This window comes from Neomonachus schauinslandi, chromosome 7, assembly GCF_002201575.2.
Source record: "Neomonachus schauinslandi chromosome 7, ASM220157v2, whole genome shotgun sequence".
In the NCBI taxonomy this organism is placed as follows: domain Eukaryota; kingdom Metazoa; phylum Chordata; class Mammalia; order Carnivora; family Phocidae; genus Neomonachus; species Neomonachus schauinslandi.
Genome location: NC_058409.1, coordinates 36,193,641 through 36,212,297, shown reverse-complemented (window position 1 = coordinate 36,212,297; position 18,657 = coordinate 36,193,641). Strand labels below are relative to the sequence as shown.

At 35.3% G+C, this 18,657-nt stretch overlaps 1 protein-coding gene across 2 annotated transcripts in view; it reads right to left on the bottom strand.

Moving 5' to 3' along the window:
• The window catches only part of RBM27 (RNA binding motif protein 27), a 72,385-nt gene that overhangs the window by 30,201 nt on the left and 23,527 nt on the right, over positions 1–18,657 (bottom strand). For both annotated transcript variants that reach the window (XM_021702212.2, XM_044917157.1), the window contains exons 7-12: positions 17,893–18,186; positions 15,815–15,949; positions 6,838–7,002; positions 5,044–5,193; positions 1,839–1,983; positions 1,033–1,186 (exon numbers count right to left, since the gene is read on the bottom strand). In XM_021702212.2, the coding sequence (XP_021557887.1) occupies positions 1,033–1,186; positions 1,839–1,983; positions 5,044–5,193; positions 6,838–7,002; positions 15,815–15,949; positions 17,893–18,186 (1,043 nt within the window). The remainder of the gene's footprint in view (positions 1–1,032; positions 1,187–1,838; positions 1,984–5,043; positions 5,194–6,837; positions 7,003–15,814; positions 15,950–17,892; positions 18,187–18,657) is intronic.

Below are 18,657 nucleotides of genomic sequence, written 5' to 3'. Positions count from 1 at the left end.
ATCTCAGGGTCCTGGGATCGAGCCCCACGTCGGGCTCCCTGCTCAGTGGGGAGCCTGCTTCTCCCTCTCCCTATGCCTGCCGCTCCCCTTGCTTGCGCTTTCTCTGTTAAATACATAAAATCTTTAAAAATAAATAAGTAAATAAAAAAATAAAAAGAGAACATGTGTAAATGTGCATATGTGTGTTCTCCCATATAAACAAAGATAGTATGTCTTTTCATTAAAATATTAATAATTGTTATTGCAAAGTAGTGCTATTTAGGTGATTTGTTTTTTCACTTTTGTTTAATGTATTTCCAATCATCTATAAAATTAAACATGTACTACATTCAGGGACAAAACCTGCTTAAAAATCTCTCAAAAAAAATCTTTCAAAAAGATTTGAGTTCTTTGAAATATCAAATTTCCTAATACTACTTACTTTCTTAAACTCAGTTATATAAATCACATTTTGGTTTAATGACAACACTAACCATCAGGGGTGACTAACTGAAACTGCAAATTAATGAGACCTTCAAGTACTCTCAATCACAGCATAACACTTAACCACAAATTCATAAATTGGAGACAGAATACAAAAGCTACAATTTATGAGATATTAGATAACATGTTACACTGACTAAAATTCTCAAGATTAGAACCATCCTTAACGAATTACTATTTCAATACAATATGAGTCATTCAGTAGACAAAATTGCTATCTTAGAAATCACCAAAAATCTCACCTACCTAGTGAGAATACTAAAGCAGATTAAAAAGTCATTTGTCCAGAGATAGCACTATGAACAAAAATACGCTAACTCTGTGTCTTTCAGGAAGAAGTTGTGGATAAGAAACAAATGCATAAAAAAACAAATTCAACTTAACAATTTCATCATAAAGTTGGGCATAGAGCTATACAGTGGAGCTTAAAACACTTAGCAGAGACAATCAGACTAATTACTGGCTCATTTAAGCAAAGTGAACTTACAAGAGTAATTTCAAAGATGCGTAAAACCACATTAATTCTGTCACCAACCTAGCCACATTTACCTGGATGTTTACAATAGTTCCAAATTTGCTGAAGTGTTCGTTGAGCTTGGTAATGTTGTTCAATTCCTGAGGGATTTTCTTAACTTCTAATTTGGTGTTTGTATACTGATTCTTTCTCAAGAATCCTGGTTTACTCTGACTGTTATTCCCTTGCCTGAAAAGAATATTAATAGATCTTGATTAATTCCCCCACCTTATGCCTAGCCACGAGAAAGGCCAACAAATAATTTATGCTTTTATGTATTGAAGTGTCATCTGTAAGACATTCTTACATTCTTGAGAAATTACTTAACATTCTTCAGAAATTACTAAATAATTTTCACATCTTCCTTTTACATGGGAACAGAACAGGTGGAGAGAAAGAAAAAAGATTAAATAGCAAAAGATCACAAAATGAAAGAGGCCCAAATAAGAATAAAAATCATATCCTAAAGAGATCCACCACAATTACCAAGGAGTCTAACTTTAAAGCAAGGAAAGAACATCATTTTTTTTACGGAGTGTTTTTCAACTTCTGCAAAAGTATGTAAGTTTTTCTTCTTTTCTCTTCATTTCCAGTGTCTCAATAATTTTTAATACTGAGCTAGGTCTATATATAATAAATACAAATTACTAATATCTATTATTAATATTGTTAGCTCTTCCATTTTTAAGATGTTCCAATGATGCCTCTGGGAACCCTAACTTTGAGACACATAGTTTGAAAATCATTGGTTAATGACAACTCTTAATTTTTCAAATTTACTAATGCACACAAAAATAACAAAAACACCAATCAGATGTTACTAAGTAGCAAATTATCTTACTTTCCCAGCCAAGGTTTCTTTGTGAGCGGCCCTTCCAAACCACTTATAGCTCTTTTTCGGCTATCTGGTTCAAGAACTACTCTGGTTATGTTGCTATTAATTGAAACAGGAACTGGTGGTTCAGTCTGGATGACAATATTAGCAGCTGTTGGAAACAAAAATTAACATTACTAACAATGCATGGTGTTTGGGGAATTTCAAATGATTAAAATATTTAGCCTAAAAGCTAAAAAAGCACAGTGAACAGCACCCAACTACCATTTCCTTTTCAGAAATGCTTAACAGCAAGAAAAAATTATCAACTGCCTCCTTTTTCTCCTTTGTTAAAAATACAATATCCAAAACACAATATCCAAGTTTAAAAAGTCATAGGCAACTCCAATGTAATAACTGATTCAGGCAAGGATCCTCAATGGATGCAACAAAAGAAAAAAAAAAATCAGTGAAAGATTGTTAGAGAACCACGATTTTTTTTTTTAGAATTTTTTTTTTTTTAAGATTTTATTTATTTGAGAGAAAGAGAGTGTGCACGAGAGGGGGAGGGGCACAAGAATGGGGGGAGGGATAGAAGAGAGGGAGAAGCAGGCTCCCAGCTGCCTGGGTGAGCAGGGAGCCCAATGGGGGGCTAAATCCCAGGACTCTGGGATCATGACCTGAGCCGAAGGCAGATGATTAACCGACTGAACCACCCAGGTGCCCTGAGAACAAGATATTTGTGGTGCCAAAGTACCACTCCACAAGTGATTACACTACAAAGGAGAGATCTAACAATTATCATCTCAGGCAAGCAAACTTAGCACCATAAATATAGTGAAATTATTTGTATTCTGATGTGATTCAACAAAAAGTTCACCCAGAGAGGATATTATTATGAAATTATGATTTTCCTATGTGTAGCAAAGATACTGTGCTTATATAGGACTACACCTTATTCTTGGATGTAAAATAAAGGATCTAAAGTGCACAATCTCTACAATACACTTTCAAGTAGTTCAAGAAAAAAAAAAATGTGAAGGGAGAAGGGAAGAAAGGAGAAAGAGAGGAATGTACATGTATACAAGCAAGTACTCACACCCGAAGGTGATAAAACGGTAACAGATGGTAAACCTAAGTGAAGGTATTCAGATGTTCATCATACTTCTTTTAATTTTTTGTAGGTTTAAAATTTTTCAAACTCAAAAGTTGGGAGGAAAATCCAAAGCCAATACTATAAAGTGGTATATTTCATACACAACATTTAAGACTAAAAGAAACTGACCTTACAATGGCTTATCTGTGGGTGGGAAGAGGTGTGTTGAATAAAAAAGTAAGTAACACAAATCTGTGCCTGATATACTCTGAATATTCTCAACTTTAGTAACTCCACCAAAAGTAAAACTAGCAGCAAAGAATAACATGTAGGGATAGTTGTTAGGGCAGGGATGAGGGGTGGAGGAAGTATATACCATTTCACTGTGTGACAGTCAGGGAAATTGTGAGGCAAGTTCACTCATTTAACATACATTTCTTCAGCAGCTGCTATAGCTCCAACAATTTTATTAGACCTTATGCTTGAATTAGTGAATAAAGTAACTATGATCTCTGCCCTGTTATGGCCTTTCTTTTCAGAAGACTAATGAAGGAGATAGCAATTGTGATGGCATAAAGCATTCTAGAATTTGAGATGCCATTATATCTTCCCTAGAACAGTTATGATTACCTCTTAACATTGCGTCGTGCTTTTCTTTACTGAAGTGTTTTATAATAAAAGGAAAGTATAGCTAGAACTTCGATGACTTGCCAACATGACAAACCAAGCCTGCTATACAAAAACCACATGACTTCTACCTCAGTGAGATTAGCCATGAATTACTATACATGAATGCATACAAAGACCAGACTAGTGGCAAAGGGAAAACATGAATTTCTGAGAATATGATCTTCCCACTAATTTCAAGTAATCTGGTAATAATTTATGCATTATAGCACAGAAAGTAAAAGCATATTCTTCAGAATTAGATACACCTGGGTTCAAGTTCCACTTCTGTTATTAATAGCTGTGTGACCTTGGGCAAGATCTTTAACCTCTCTAACCCTCACTGTCTTTATCTGTAAAAAGAGAATAAATATAGTACCACTTTCAAGGAGTTAGTTGTAGGAAAGGAATACAAGAGATAATAATACATATAAAAGCATTTGGTTTCATCTTGACACAAAACTGTTAGTCTGTAGTGGTAACACTGATATTAATGGCAGTAAAGAAAAGTTAGTAAAAGCAAGCTAGGAAAGAAGGTAAGAACAGGAAAATGGACACTATATAATTAAATCAGGATGGCCCATGACCAGTCATTCAAATTCAAATTAAATATTACAGATCAAACTACATAAGTAAGAAGAATTGGAATGTCATCAAACTTTCTAGCCCAATCTTTTAGAGGGGAGTAAAAAGAAGGACATCAACCCATAATTAAAGGTAAATGCTTGCATTTAGTCTTTATTTTTTTACATTTAGTCTTTAAAGGTTTGTGACTATGCTTTGCAAAGGTCCTAACATATGGTTGTAATCATAAATACTAAAAAAGATCAAATGATTTTATTACAGTGTTTCAGATTCTCAGTTATTAGTATGAAGCACAGCTCTTATGATACAAAGTAGGCCCTTAAGTGATCAATGTGTCTGAGGGCAAGAGGCATGTCATTTCATCTTTCTTTACACCTAATATCTAACACTGTGCCCAGTAAACAGCTAAAACAGCCTAAAGATCTACAAAAATAGCAATTAAAAAATATAAGTACTGGGGCCCCTGGGTAGCTCAGTCGTTAAGCGTCTGTCTTCGGCTCAGGTCATGATCCCAGGATCCTGGGATCGAGCCCCGCATCGGGCTCCCTGCTCAGTGGGGAGTCTGCTTCTCCCTCTCCCACTCCCCCTTGCTTGTGTTCCCTCTCTCACTGTGTCTCTCTCTGTCAAATAAATAAAATCTTTTAAAATATATATATATATATATATATATAAGCATTATTTTTATTTTAAAATAAATATATTCTAATTATAGCTTTAAAATAAAATTTGGAGATACAGTTATTCAAACAAATTTACTTGATATGATTACATAGCACTCTTCAAAAAGACAATGTATAAGTAATTCTGGACTTTGGTGAGGTCTGAAATGCTATACTCAACTCCTGTATAACAAGAGCATCAAAGAAAAGTATGAGGCAGTCTCACCTCTTGGATTTGCATCCATATCTCCAGATGTTAGGCCAATCAAGTTTGGGCGCTGTGTCTGTGTTCTTGAAAAGAACTGCCTGTATTGAGATCTACCAGAACTGGTAATACTAGGAGCTTCTGGATTATAACCATCTGGTTCATATGTATCTGCGGGAAAACAAAACAACAAAACATGTAACAAATCAGAGAAGTTAATTTCTCATTAATAAACAACTGCAAAAAATGAATTTTTTCTTCAACAAATATATCAACCTATACATATATATCTGAATTACAGTATATAGACATACCTGTTAGAAGTGAAAGAAATGAAAATGCTCCTGTCCCAAAACACAGATACAGAGATCCATTCTTGATTACAGAGGTATTTCCAGATTTATGTACCTAGCCATTTTTATCCTCTATATTAATCACCTAGTCCTAACATCAATGAACATTTTAAGAGAAACATGCACATACATGAATACAATATATAAAGGATTGGTTGAGTTTCCTCAGTTACCATGTCTCACCAATTTCCAGGTACTCTTTTAATTAGGGGGAAAATCAATCTACTAATTCGGTTATCTACACTTTAAAAGGGAGATATAATAGCTGGTTTCATACATAAAACATTTCAAATGCTTTCTTTCAAACAGCTAAATAAGATAAATTTTATATGTCTAAACATAATCATGATCTTACTACCAACAATCTCATCAATGTCACTTTTATCACGTTCCCTTTGTTTTCTCTAAAAATACTTAATTTTTAAAATTCTATTGCTAAATAACTATTTTGTTAGTGTTAAAGAAATAGAGTGTTCATCTCTAAATAGTATATATCCTCTTCATCCTACATAAGATCAAAGAACAGTAAAGATTAAGTGAAGACACTGGTTTTCCCCACTGCGCTTTAGAAGTCCTTGTATCTCTTTTTTATTTTCTTAGTGGAAAAATCTCTATGGCGTTCATAGGAAGTTTCAGCTACAAGGTAAGAGACATTCAGATCCTTAATAATGGCCAATCAGTTCTATGATTCTAAGTAGAAGATCAGCAAATTAATTATAAAAAAAAGTTTTCAGTTACTACTTGGTAGTCTTGACAGAAGATCTCCTATAGTTAAATCTCCTATAGCTGTAGAAAGTTTTGAAGAAGTTATATAATCAAATGACCTTATTCTCTAATTCCTGAGAATACACAGAACCCCTAGAAACTTAAAAGTCCTTAAGTCAATAACGATGAACTGAGATCCAAAGGCAAAGTGAGAAATGTTAAAAACCTCATGAGACACCCACGAAGCACTCCACACAGGTCTTCAACATGTACACATAGGCAGGAGGGAAGAATTTTCAGGAAATCACTACATTATACACAGCCAGTCCACACATAAGGCAGAGGGGGGAAAAAAAAGACATGTTCATCCTTGATCAGCAAGAAATCAAGATGGTTTTGTTTTGTTTTTAAAAAAATTAACCTAGTTTTTCTTGAAATGTATAACTGATTAGAAAACATTCAGGTAGATATCCTCTTCCTATTTATTGGATTAGAAATCAAAGAACTAGCATGACTTTTGTTTCTGAGGCATTAAAACTCAAAATAGAGGACACCAGAGATAACAGACACACAGGAGGCCTCATCATCTATCAACCAGTAGGGACAAATCAAAGAAGCAGAGAAACAGGGTAGAAAACTACCTAAGAGGTTTAATGGGAATTTGTGACAGCAGATCAGGATGCCAGTCACCACTTAGGCTGGCAAGCTGTGGTACAAAAGATCAGAGAGGTGGATGGCCATTTGTAGCAAAGCTTACCTGGGACCAGAGGGGTGGGGCTGGAGACTGAGGTATGGTACCCAATGGAGGATCCCATGAGGTTTCGAGGTGGCACCAAACGAGCTGCCAACAGAGGAGGCGGTGTCCCCAACTGAAGTCGCTCAGATGCAGCAGCACCATGTTCACGAGAGTACATGGGCTGTCCTACAGAGGAAAGAACAGGAGGGCAGCTGGGAATGAGAGTCACAAGCTTCTCAGGTAATGACTTACTTCCTGAGACTTCAGCCAAGAACAGAGAAAAGTACACCAATGTGAATGGCAGTCGAGAAAGGTATTACTGAGATTCCTCCTAACTCCAGAAACGGACATACAACTGGTTAGGATGCACTGAGGTATAAAGAAAGAGTAAGAATTAGGTAGTATGACTGTATAATCTCCATCTTTCATAATCTGAAGTGAATAACTATGTGCTAACTGTACAAAAAACTGAACAGTCAACCATATCACACTATCAGACAAAGGTGCCCTAAGCTATTATTCGTGTAGAAACTTGTATCCAATAAAACATGCAGTTTTGAAGACTGTCATACCCATTAAAAACAATTCTTCTCCTAAAACTCACATAATTTCAGGTTCACACAAAACATACTCCCATATCTGAGGGCAGAAAAAAGAATAAAGAAATTAAAAAACACACACACACATACACACACACCCCCCACAAGGATACCCTCATAGAGAGTAAGAAACGTTCAAAAGAAAAACACTAAACAAGATAGTGAAAACTTGCTACCCCTTAGCAGGTGGATAACAAGTACAGACAAAGAAAAAAGGGACAAAACCTCAGATACACAGACCAAACACTGTACATATGAAATTACCTCAGACATGAGGAAACACTTTTTGAAATAAAGGAAATTTAGTGCTCACATTTATTAATGGAAGAATGTCTGACACAATGAAGTCAAATTTGGTAGAACAGGATTTAAAAAGAAGTATCAAGGAGCAGTTTTTTTCTTTCATTGGTCACTTACTAGTATCTGTTTTACTGACTACCCCCATGAGACCTATTATAATATTTACTCAATACTTTATATCTAAAGTCAGACATTCACTATGTGGCTCAAGATAAAATAAAGTGAATTTAGAAATTTTTTTACACCCAATGAATGTCCTTAAAAGTTATAAATTTCCAAAAGATTTTTAATACACTTTAACAGAACAAGCCATAAAGCAACCACCTGATTTCATAGAAAATATAGAAGGGAAACAGATGTGCTAAATTTTACTATCCTTCTCTTCCTATATATGAAACAAAGAGTCAAGTGACAAATCATACTGTACAACAGACCACAAAACTCTGCGCTTAGCACCAATTCTTTCAATATTTACATTTAAAAAGTCTCTTTCAATCATTACGTTACAAAAACAATCTAACATATCAACAATCTAAAAATAGTTGTAAGAATGACCTACTGTGCAGAATTTCCTGCAGAATGAAGGAGTGTACTAAAGAGAAAAATGGGGAAGTGCATTCTCAGTCCATATGACTGGTTTAAGTTTTTGACACAGCATTCAATGTACCCAGTATATTTAACTAATAACTGTCTCAAACTGAATTGAAAAGTTAAAGGCTAATTTGTGCAATGTCCCTTCAACATGAGTGACAAAGAACATGCATTTAATTTATTCAAATGAAGCCTGATGTTCTTCAACAACACCTACTGCAATCTCTAAATACTATTTAAAAACAAAAAGCTTCCTTAGACAAAAGGCTGATTCTAGGTCTGGGCAGAAAATTAAGATAAACCTGGTATACCGTCATATATATATATATACAACTTGTGTTTCCAGAAGCAAGACAACTATCAAACATTAGGTGTGGGGGCGCCTGGGTGGCTCAGTTGTTAAGTGTCTGCCTTCGGCTCAGGTCACGATCCCACGGTCCTGGGATGGAGCCCCGCATCGGGCTCCCTGCTCCACGGGAAGCCTGCTTCTCCCTCTCCCACTCCCCCTGCTTGTGTTCCCTCTCTCGCTGTGTCTCTGTCAAATAAATAAATAAAAAATCTTAAAAAAAAAAAAAAATTAGGTGTGTCAAAAACAAAACAATCTGCAGGAGCCAACATGAAGAGGCTCCCATGGTCAAAGATGAAACAATGTGAACACCAAAAAGGATGTAATGGGGTGAAACATATCAAACATGTTAAAAATCCATGAGTTCATAATGATCCCCTTTGGAAGATACAAGGAAAGCAGTAATTCATTATTCTGAAAACTAACAAATGAAAGGAAACAAGTATTTATCCTTTTATAAAAACTGCATTTCAAGTTAACCAAATGGTTAACACTACTGAGTTTCACTTCACAGAATGCCTGTCAATAAACGTAGAAGAAATTACAGAATTAGAATCACACTTTTATAACCCCTAATGAAACAACAAATCTAAGCAGTGATCACAAATGGCTGCTGAAACCATGAGCAACTTTTAAAATGGATGTACCAGAATGAAAACAACTGTACGCACTGATCAATGTTTACAACAAAGGAAAAAACCCAACATTATGTACATCATGAAATACTGCAGTAGAAAGTACATCAATAAAATATTCATGACCAAACAAACAACCAACCAACCACACCAACCTGAATCTAAAGTCTCCAAATTTAGCCCCCAATTTACAGGAAATATAGAGGACTGAAGAATGTGTTAAATGACACAAGCGGAAGCAATATGCCAAGATCAGAATGTGAAAAAATTCTTCAGGACAATGATCTGTTTCTTAAATAAATGTCAAGGAAAAACCAAAAACCAAGGAAAAACCAAAAAAGAGGTAAGGGAAATCATTATAGATTTAAAGACTTAAGAAAGGTCTCTTCTTAATGTAATATATAACCTTGGTTGAATGCAGCTTCAAAGAACCAGCTGTGAAAGGACACCTATGATACAATTTGGAAATATGAACACTGATTGGATATTTGACAACAGTAAATATTTTGGGAGTGTGATAAAGTATTGTGATAGTGTGTGTTTAATCCTTATCTTTTAGAGATATATACTTAAGTTCTTACTGATGAAATGTTATGTTTGGGGGTGGTTCTAAAATAATCAAGTCAGTGGTGAGTTATATAGATGAAGTAAGATTAACCATGTTATGTTGATGAGTGTTGAAGCCTCTGAGTACCTGAAGATTCCTGCAGTATTTGTTTTCCTTTTGTGTATATTTGAAATTTTCCAAATTAAGTTTTTCTTAAATCAAATAGGTTACAATAATGGTGAAGGTGAGCTGGTCACAATTTATATTCATTCAGTTTAGTTCTGATGGGCATAGAGAGTGACCAGATAATTCCAAACTACAAACATCCCAAGTTCGTGCTCCTATCTTAAGTTTTTCATATATGTTTCATGCCTGAGAGCAAAATTTTCACATTCTTAATGTTAACTCTAGCCGGGTGAAGACAGTCTTTACGCAAACTGAAATTTTAGCTACTCTGTAATTTCCTGATTTTGTCATTTAAAGTATTCCCAGGAAAAAAATCTTAAGTTTTAAACTAAAAGCTCAATTAGGAAACAAAAAAGCTACACCTTCCAATTATTGGCCATAATTATCATGTATCTTCTGTATTAGAATCCAAGGTACCTGGCACACCATCTGAAGCTCCAAGGCCTAAACGTGTGTAGTAGGAACTCAATAGTCACTTAACGAAAGGATGAAAGTTTATTTATTAAAAGTATCGCAATGACAAGTATTTTGGATGAAACTGTATGTTGAAATGGGCAGTAAGATATTGAATATAAGACAAACCAAAGTAAAACACAAGGGGAGAGAAACCCCAACAATATTCAGTGACTCTACTGGATATCGATACACTTCTCTAGACATCAAAATCCATGATTCTGCACTGAGAAATGTTCCACAGAATTAAACAAGGAATTTTAAGTTTAATAGGAATATAGTGTTTCACTAACTTTACATATTGATAAGAGGAAATATATTTTCAGAAAGATAAAGATAATTTACATAAATTCATTTGAAGACTATAACTTCCTTCAACCTAAAAATCAATTTGTAGAATACAGAATATTATATTCTACTATTACTTTTTCAGAAACTCATTAGAGTGAGCTTAGCAATCATAAAATATTCCTACTATGTCTTCTTCAAATAAACTTAAGAAACTGGTTGAATTTAAGGGAAAATAGAGAATATACTTGAAAATGGTACTGTGAAAACCAAAAATGTATACAGTGAGTTGGTTAATTCAAATTTGGGTAAAATATTTTAAGTACTTCAGAGGAAATAGTTGATTTTAATAGGTGTTACGATATTGTTCTCTTTCCATAAAATTTCAATTACATCTATTATTTAAGTCCTTTTCAGATATCTGTGATATTTTTAATTCAAGAAACAACAAAATTTCAGAGTTTTTTCTAAACTATATCCATTTGACATCACCTTTTAAATACCATTCCCATGAGCCATCGATATCCTGCCCAGTTATATGATGTGGATAATTTCTTTTCTTCTGTTAATATTCAATTGGCCTTTTCCAAAACAAGTAATAACCACAGCCAAAATGACAGTTTTTTTGACAGAATTAGTTCCTTTGTCACCTCTATTTCTGAGCCACTCTGTTCATCCAGTCATAACAGCAAAATATACTGTACTTGTTTTTTTAAAAAACATTTCTTTTCCACTATTAAATTTTTTGCTTCTTAGAAGAATCATTTCTTATTCATCTGTATATTCCCAGTACCTAGCATTGAGCAGACTCCTATTTTTATCTCTAAAAATCCGGATTTCATTTTTCTCTGTATATTCCAGGTCTCTACTGACAAAATTTTCATAACTAAATACCATCTGATACACTCTATCCCACTTATAAACATTTTCTATGTAATGAATTTTAAAGATAATTTTGACAATAAAATATCCGTAATTTAAACTTTCCCAGCTTATTAAACTTTGAGGGCTAATACATTGTAAACATAGTTTTTTACACTTCATTTGAAGTGAAATTCTAATTTTTTTGGAAATTACTGATCATATTATTGAGGAAAGTATACCTGAACAATTTGAAAGATTTAACTTACCTGCCTAGAATGAAATTTAAAAAAAACCTTTTTAAATCAGGTGAATAGAAAAATACAAAAAAATGTATAACAAACTACATTACACCAAAAAAAAATGTTGTACTGTTTACACTGAGATCAGAAACTATCTCCTACGTTTTCAAATTTCTCTATAAATTTTAGAACCAAAATTTAACTTTTAAAAAAGGAAGAGAGGGGCTCCTGGGTGGCTCAGTCGGTTAAGCGTCTGACTCTTGATTTCAGCTCAGGTACTGATCTCATGCGTCATGAGATCAAGCCCCATATCAGCCTTCAAGCTCAGCGGGGAGTCTCCTTGAGATTCTTTCCCTCTCCCTTTGCCCCCCCTCCCACTCACGTGGGTGCGCTCTCTTGCTCTAAAATAAATAAATCTTTAAAATAAATAAGGAAGAGAGTAGTTTGCATAGTACAAAGTTTTAAATATGTCTGATACAAATAATTCTGTAACTTTCAAAACATTCAGTTGCCAACCAACTAAATCTCTTTAAACCGCTGATGCAATATATGAGACTATACCCTAAAGCAGTAGTTCACAAATGCCAAAAGGATGTTATCACCTTTTACTGGTCTGAGACAAAAAAGAAGGAAAAAATGTAATTAGCATTTCAGAAAACCAAAGGTAAAAGGATAGTCTTTTAGCCTGTATTTTAATGTAAAAATTTATTTTTTAAATTGAAATGACCCTAGATATTTTCACATACAATTCTACAATGTGGCAAATAAAAAGTTGCTAACTGCAATGCTCCCCCAAATTTTCTTAAAAATGTTACCAGCATCTGAAACAGAAGTTTGGAACTTGTATGTATTAAAAGGCCTTTACACAAAATATTTTTGCTTTTAAAAAGAGAAAAATGGTGTTCAAGTAACATGAAGTTTACCTTTTTTCATGTTGGCTCTCAAGCATGTAGCACAATGCCTGGCACATAGAAGGCATTCAATAAATACTTGCTCCATTAATGAATATGAAGCTAAGTCATAATGGTAACTGCCAGATTTTTATAAATTAAAATCAAAACGGAATTTTTACAGGGTGAGTCACGATGTTAAATTTAACAATAGTAAAATAAATGGTAATTGCCACACTTTTTAAACAATTCAAAACAGAATTTTTATCGTGAGTCACAATGCAAATTTAACAGTAAGAAAATGTGCCATCTGCAACAAACTCTCAGATAAATAATCCATTTTTTGTACTTACAAGTCCAAAGGCATTAAGAAATAATGTTAAGAGATGAACTGGGGAGAATAAATGATACAGGATTGATAAATCTTGAAGCTGAGTAATAAGTATATGAGAACGCATTATACTATCTTCTTTACGTTTACATTTAAAATTTCTCTAAAAAATGAGAGAAGCAGTAAAACAAACATGCGCTATAAAAAGACACTATAGTAGTTAGAAGACTGTGAGATACTAAGATGTGGTTCCTGTTCCGAGGCTCAGCTGAACATAAAATTAACATACATGAAAGAAATCTAACAGTGGGCCTGTGTGCAATTATATGTCATTATGTAATAAATGCTTTTTGGTCCTGTAGGAGTTTACAACAGAGCAATAATGTTCCCCATGTACTTAGAAGATTTAGGCTTTGAAAGAAGAGAAGAGAGAGCAGATTACTAGGAGTGAAGACAGGAAAAGAAAGTTGAGTCACAGGGCACCTGGGTGGCTCAGTCGGTTAAGCGTCTGCCTTCGGCTCAGGTCATGATCCCAGGGTCCTGGGATCAAGCCCCGCATCAGGCTCCCTGCTCAGTGGGAAGCCTGCTTCTCCCTCTCCCACTCCCCCTGCTTGTGCTCTCTCTCTCGCTGTCTGTCAAATAAGTAAAATCTTAAAAAAAAAAAAAAAGAAAGTTGAGTCACAATGGAGGCACAGAAAAGGTATAACTGGCCTAACCAGAGAATATACATGTGGGAGTATAGTGAAAAAAGATTACCAAGAAGGGCAGGGTATATTATAGAAAGAGAAACTATAGGGAGGGGTTCATCAGTAGTCTGGGAGGAGGGGCACCTGGGTAGGTCTGTGGCTGAGCTTCAGACTCTTTATCTCAGCCCAGGTCTGGATCTCATGGTCTTGAGTTCAAGCCCTGTGTTGGGCTCCACGCTGGGCAGGGAGACTACTTATAAAAAAACATACATATGTAATTTAGGGGAAAATTGTGGACACTGCAGAGTTCTCATGAGGTACTGTTCTGATTCATTTTCTCAGGAAAATTAGCTTAGCAACATTATATGGTGTGACTGAGGGGGACTGAAATATAATGGAGTCAAGAAGATTATAGCAATAACCCAAATGTGAGGTGATTCAAGTGTGGATGAGGGCAGAAGCCACAGCAGGAATAGAAAGGGATATTTCAAAGAAAAAGAGAAAGGATTTTTTGATTAACTAGATATAAATAAAGCAAAGCAATGAGTCAATCATGTCAAGGTTTCAATTCTAGGTGATTAGATGGTGTTATTTCAATTTATAAAGACACACAGGGATAGTGGAGGTAGACACTTCAAGAGAAGATAATTATGTTTGATTTCAGCAAAGTTGCAATTTAAGGAAACAATAGTAACCATAGTATTATAAAAACTAATCTTTATATTTAGCTTACTAGATGCCAAGTTCTATTCCAGATAGATGTATTAATGCATTTATTCCTCAAATATGCTTTTGAGGTGAGTAACGTTATTATTATTCCCATTTTACAGAAGAGAAAACTGAGATTCAATGAAGTAACTTGCCTACGGTCACAATGACAGTTAAGTAATGGAACCAGGATTTAAACCTGGGCTTTATTATATTGCTGAATTGCCTTACCATGACATGATAAAAATGAAGAAATGTTTATGATAAATACACTGCACAAAAGATGAATTTATTCATAAAGCTACATAGCTCTGTAAATAAAAAAAATCTCGGGGCACCTGAGTGGCTCAGTGGGTTAAATGTCTGCTTTCAGCTCAGGTCATGATCCCAGACTCAAGTCCCACATTGCGCTCCCTGCTCAGCGGGGAGTCTGCTTCTCCCTCTGACCCTTCTTCCCCTCATTCTCTCTCACTTTCTCAAATAAATAAAATCCTAAAAAAAAAAAATCTCACAATTTTTTTTTTTTTTAAAAGATTTTACTTATTTGACAGAGACACAGCGAGAGAGGGAACACAAGCAGGGGGAGTGGGAGAGGGAGAAGCAGGCTTCCTGTGTAGCAGGGAGCCCAATGCGGGGCTTGATCCCAGGACCCTAGGATCATGACCTGAGCCAAAGGCAGACGCTTAATGACTGAGCCACCCAGGCACCCCATAATCTGACATTTTTAACAACCAATTACCTTATTTTTGTTTCTGGAGAAAGGAATATTTTAAAAAGCTTTAAATAAACTAAAAAAAACGACAAAAACACCTAAGAAATCAGAGAGAACCAAGATTTAAGAACAAATTATTATAGTTAAACATAAATGTTATAAATAGCATTGCCACTAAATATTACAGTTAAATGATGCTCTCTATCATCACTCCAACATACAAGTTAAATAATTATTCGGCGTATTTTATCCGACCTTTTGTATACTCTTAAAAGATAAGCCTTATGTTTTTGAAATTCAATCAGAGGAACAATTTTTGAACAGACGCTTCAAAATAAATTTCCTTTAGAATAAGAGACTAAAGCTTCAAAATACATGTCCTTCAGAAGATACTAAATGTTGCTACTTCCTTTATAGCAGAAGGCCTTGCCCTGTTCTTCCATTAGCACACAAGATAAAATACAGCCATACAGTATAATCACACAGTAAATTGCCTTGTGAATACAAATATAATTTTTATATGGTACAGTCCATAAGAAGAAAAATTGTATTTTTTAAAAGTATGACACTGAAACTAGCTTTTCTATACCCTAGCAATTTTAAGTCAAGCAATATTTACTTACGTTCTGATACTGTATAAAGGAGGTTCTGGGGTAAAGGAGGAGGTAGTCTTGCTCCCACTGGTGCAAGATTGGGCACTGCACTTGTCCCAGGCTGGTCACGGTTGTTTATCAAGCTTGACTGTGTTATGGGTGGTCCTAAGAATTAAAAAAAAAAAAGAAGAAGAAGAAAGGTAGAGCATTAATGTTTCCTAACTAATAAAAATACTCACCATACTAAAACTAATTTGGATAGTCATAATTAAAGTACCTACTTTGGCACAGAACAGAATTAAGGAATTTGATAAATGCAGGCTTCAGTACTGTAAGTTGCATAATTAATTAAGATGACATTTTAGTTCTAGAACAGACAAAACAATTCTAGGGTGAAAAAAAAGGACAGTTACCTCTGGGGAATGGGAGTGAAAAATGGCTGAGAAAGCACTTGAACAATCTTTCTGGGATAATGGTAAGCTCCTTTTTAAAAAAAAAGATTTACTGATTTATTTGAGAGAGAGAAAACTTGAGCAGGGGGAGGGGCAGAGGGAGAGGAAAAAAGAATCATCAAGCAGACTCTGCACTGAGCACAGAGCCCAATGCAGAGCTCCATCCCAGCACCCTGAGATCATGACCTGACCCAAAATCAAGAGTCAGACGCTTAAGATTGAGCCACCCAGGCGCCCCTGGGATAATGGTAGAGTTCTATAGAACTCTTAAGTTCTACAACATTAGGAACATGTTTAAATGTACTGATGTCTGCAACATACTAGGAAATGCATCAAAAATAATAATGGGAGAGAGAGAAAGATACGTGATAATACAAATATAGTAAAATATTAATCACAGAACCTAGATGGTGAGTATATGGGTGTTCAGTGTACAATTATTTCAACTTTTCAGTTTGCTTGAAATTTTTCATAGCAAAATGTTGGGGGAAAATGACATTCTTGGGTTTCACTTTTAAATAGAAATATTCCCACATATCACATCTTTAATTGTGAGAATTTCTATATAATAAGATGCTTTTTTATCTGGGGAATAAAATCTCTAGTTGAGCTTCATAATTTTATCATTTACATGACAATGTTAAATCTATGTATCAGGTGCCTGAGTGGCTCAGTTAAACGTCTGCCTTCGGCTCAGGTCATTATCTCAGGGTCCTGGGATCAAGCCCTGCATCGGGCTCCCTGCCCAGAGGGGAGTCTGCTTGTCCCTCTGCCTGTCCCCTGGCTTGTGCGCTTGCCTGCTCTCTCTCTCAAATAAATAAAAAAAATAAAAAAAGAACCTAATGTATCCAATGTCTCCAAACCTTTATCAACTTTAATGTATTCTATAAAGAATATTAATGCAGGAATGCTAGGTGATAGGTACATGGGTTCGTGCTAAACCATTTTTGCCAACTTCTTATGAGTCTATAACAATTTCAAAAATAAAAAGTTTAGGGACATCTGCTCTCCCCCTCGCTCAAATAAATAAAATCTTTTTATAAGTTCTTCAAGAGTATTAAAATAATTTTTAAAGTCTTTTATTTCGGAAATTTTCAAATACACACAGAAGTAGAATAATATGTGTACCATATGTACTGTCATAAGATTTATTTATTTGAAAGAGAGAGAAAGAGGGAGAGCGGCGCATGAGTGGGGGAAGGAGCAAAGAGAGAAAATTTCAAGCAGATTCCCCGCTGAGTTTGGAGCCCACTGCAGGGCTCAATTTCATGACCCTGAGATCATGACCTGAGCCGAAATCAAGAGTCGGAGGCTTAACTGAGTGAGCCATCCAGGCGCCCCGAAAGAGATTTTCTTTAAAGACTAGGAAATTTCATTAAACTACTGGCATGTTCTTTTTTCTGACATCTTCAAAACAACTGGATCTTAAGATGTTGTCAACTAGCAAGATTTTGACACCCAAGATTTTTTGAAGGTACTATAAATAATCTAATACAACAATGGATAGAATAAAGAATAACATTTTAATTATAGGAATATATTCTAAATTCTACTCTTTCAAAAACTTTAAATCTAGTATCAAGTTAGTGAAGAGACAGGTTCTTCTAAATACAATTCTTTGCTAAAGGACAAAATACTTAATGAACATGTACTTACTTGGTATGGGAAGCACAACAGAAGGCGGAGGCTGGCCATGTCCCTGGGGGACAGGAAGTCTCATACTGTGGCCAGGACCTGGACCTGGACCTGGGCCTGGGCCTGGGCCAGGGCCTGGGCCTGGGCCTGGGCCTGGCATCGGAGGCATTAACATTCCAGGAGGTGGTGGAGGAGGAAGCCCAGGAGGAGGTGGAGGGAAAGGAATCATGCTTGGCAGAGCAACTTCATCAACAACCAGGGGATCATTTCCGTGATCAAACTGACAAAGGTCACCAAGTACACAAAATCCTCTTTCTGTAAGAATATAAGAAGAATCTTATTATGATCTTAGAGTTCAGAAAACAAATAAAACAAGGCCCTGAAAAGCCTACCAATCTGATTTACAAAGTAATTTTTCTCCAAGGAATTTAAAAGCCTTAGTGTTATTCTGTTAATCATCACATATCCCGGAGGTAAGGCCTGATAGATGTACTCTCTACTTTCTATGAGACTATGCTTTGTTGAGGTAGCAAGTAACAGGGTCCAAAACAGGCTACTAGCCACTTTAGATGAACCGATTTGCCATTACAGTTTCCTAATAAAAATTCAGATTCAGGGTGCCTAGCTGGCTCAGTCAGTAGAACATGCGACCCGTGATCTTGAGGTCATGAGTTCAAGCCCTACATTGGTCGTAGAGATTACTTTAAGGAAATAAAAAAAAAAAATTCAGATTCATTTTAGCAAAGGCAGGGTATGGGAGTAAGGACTTAACTGGACAATCTAATT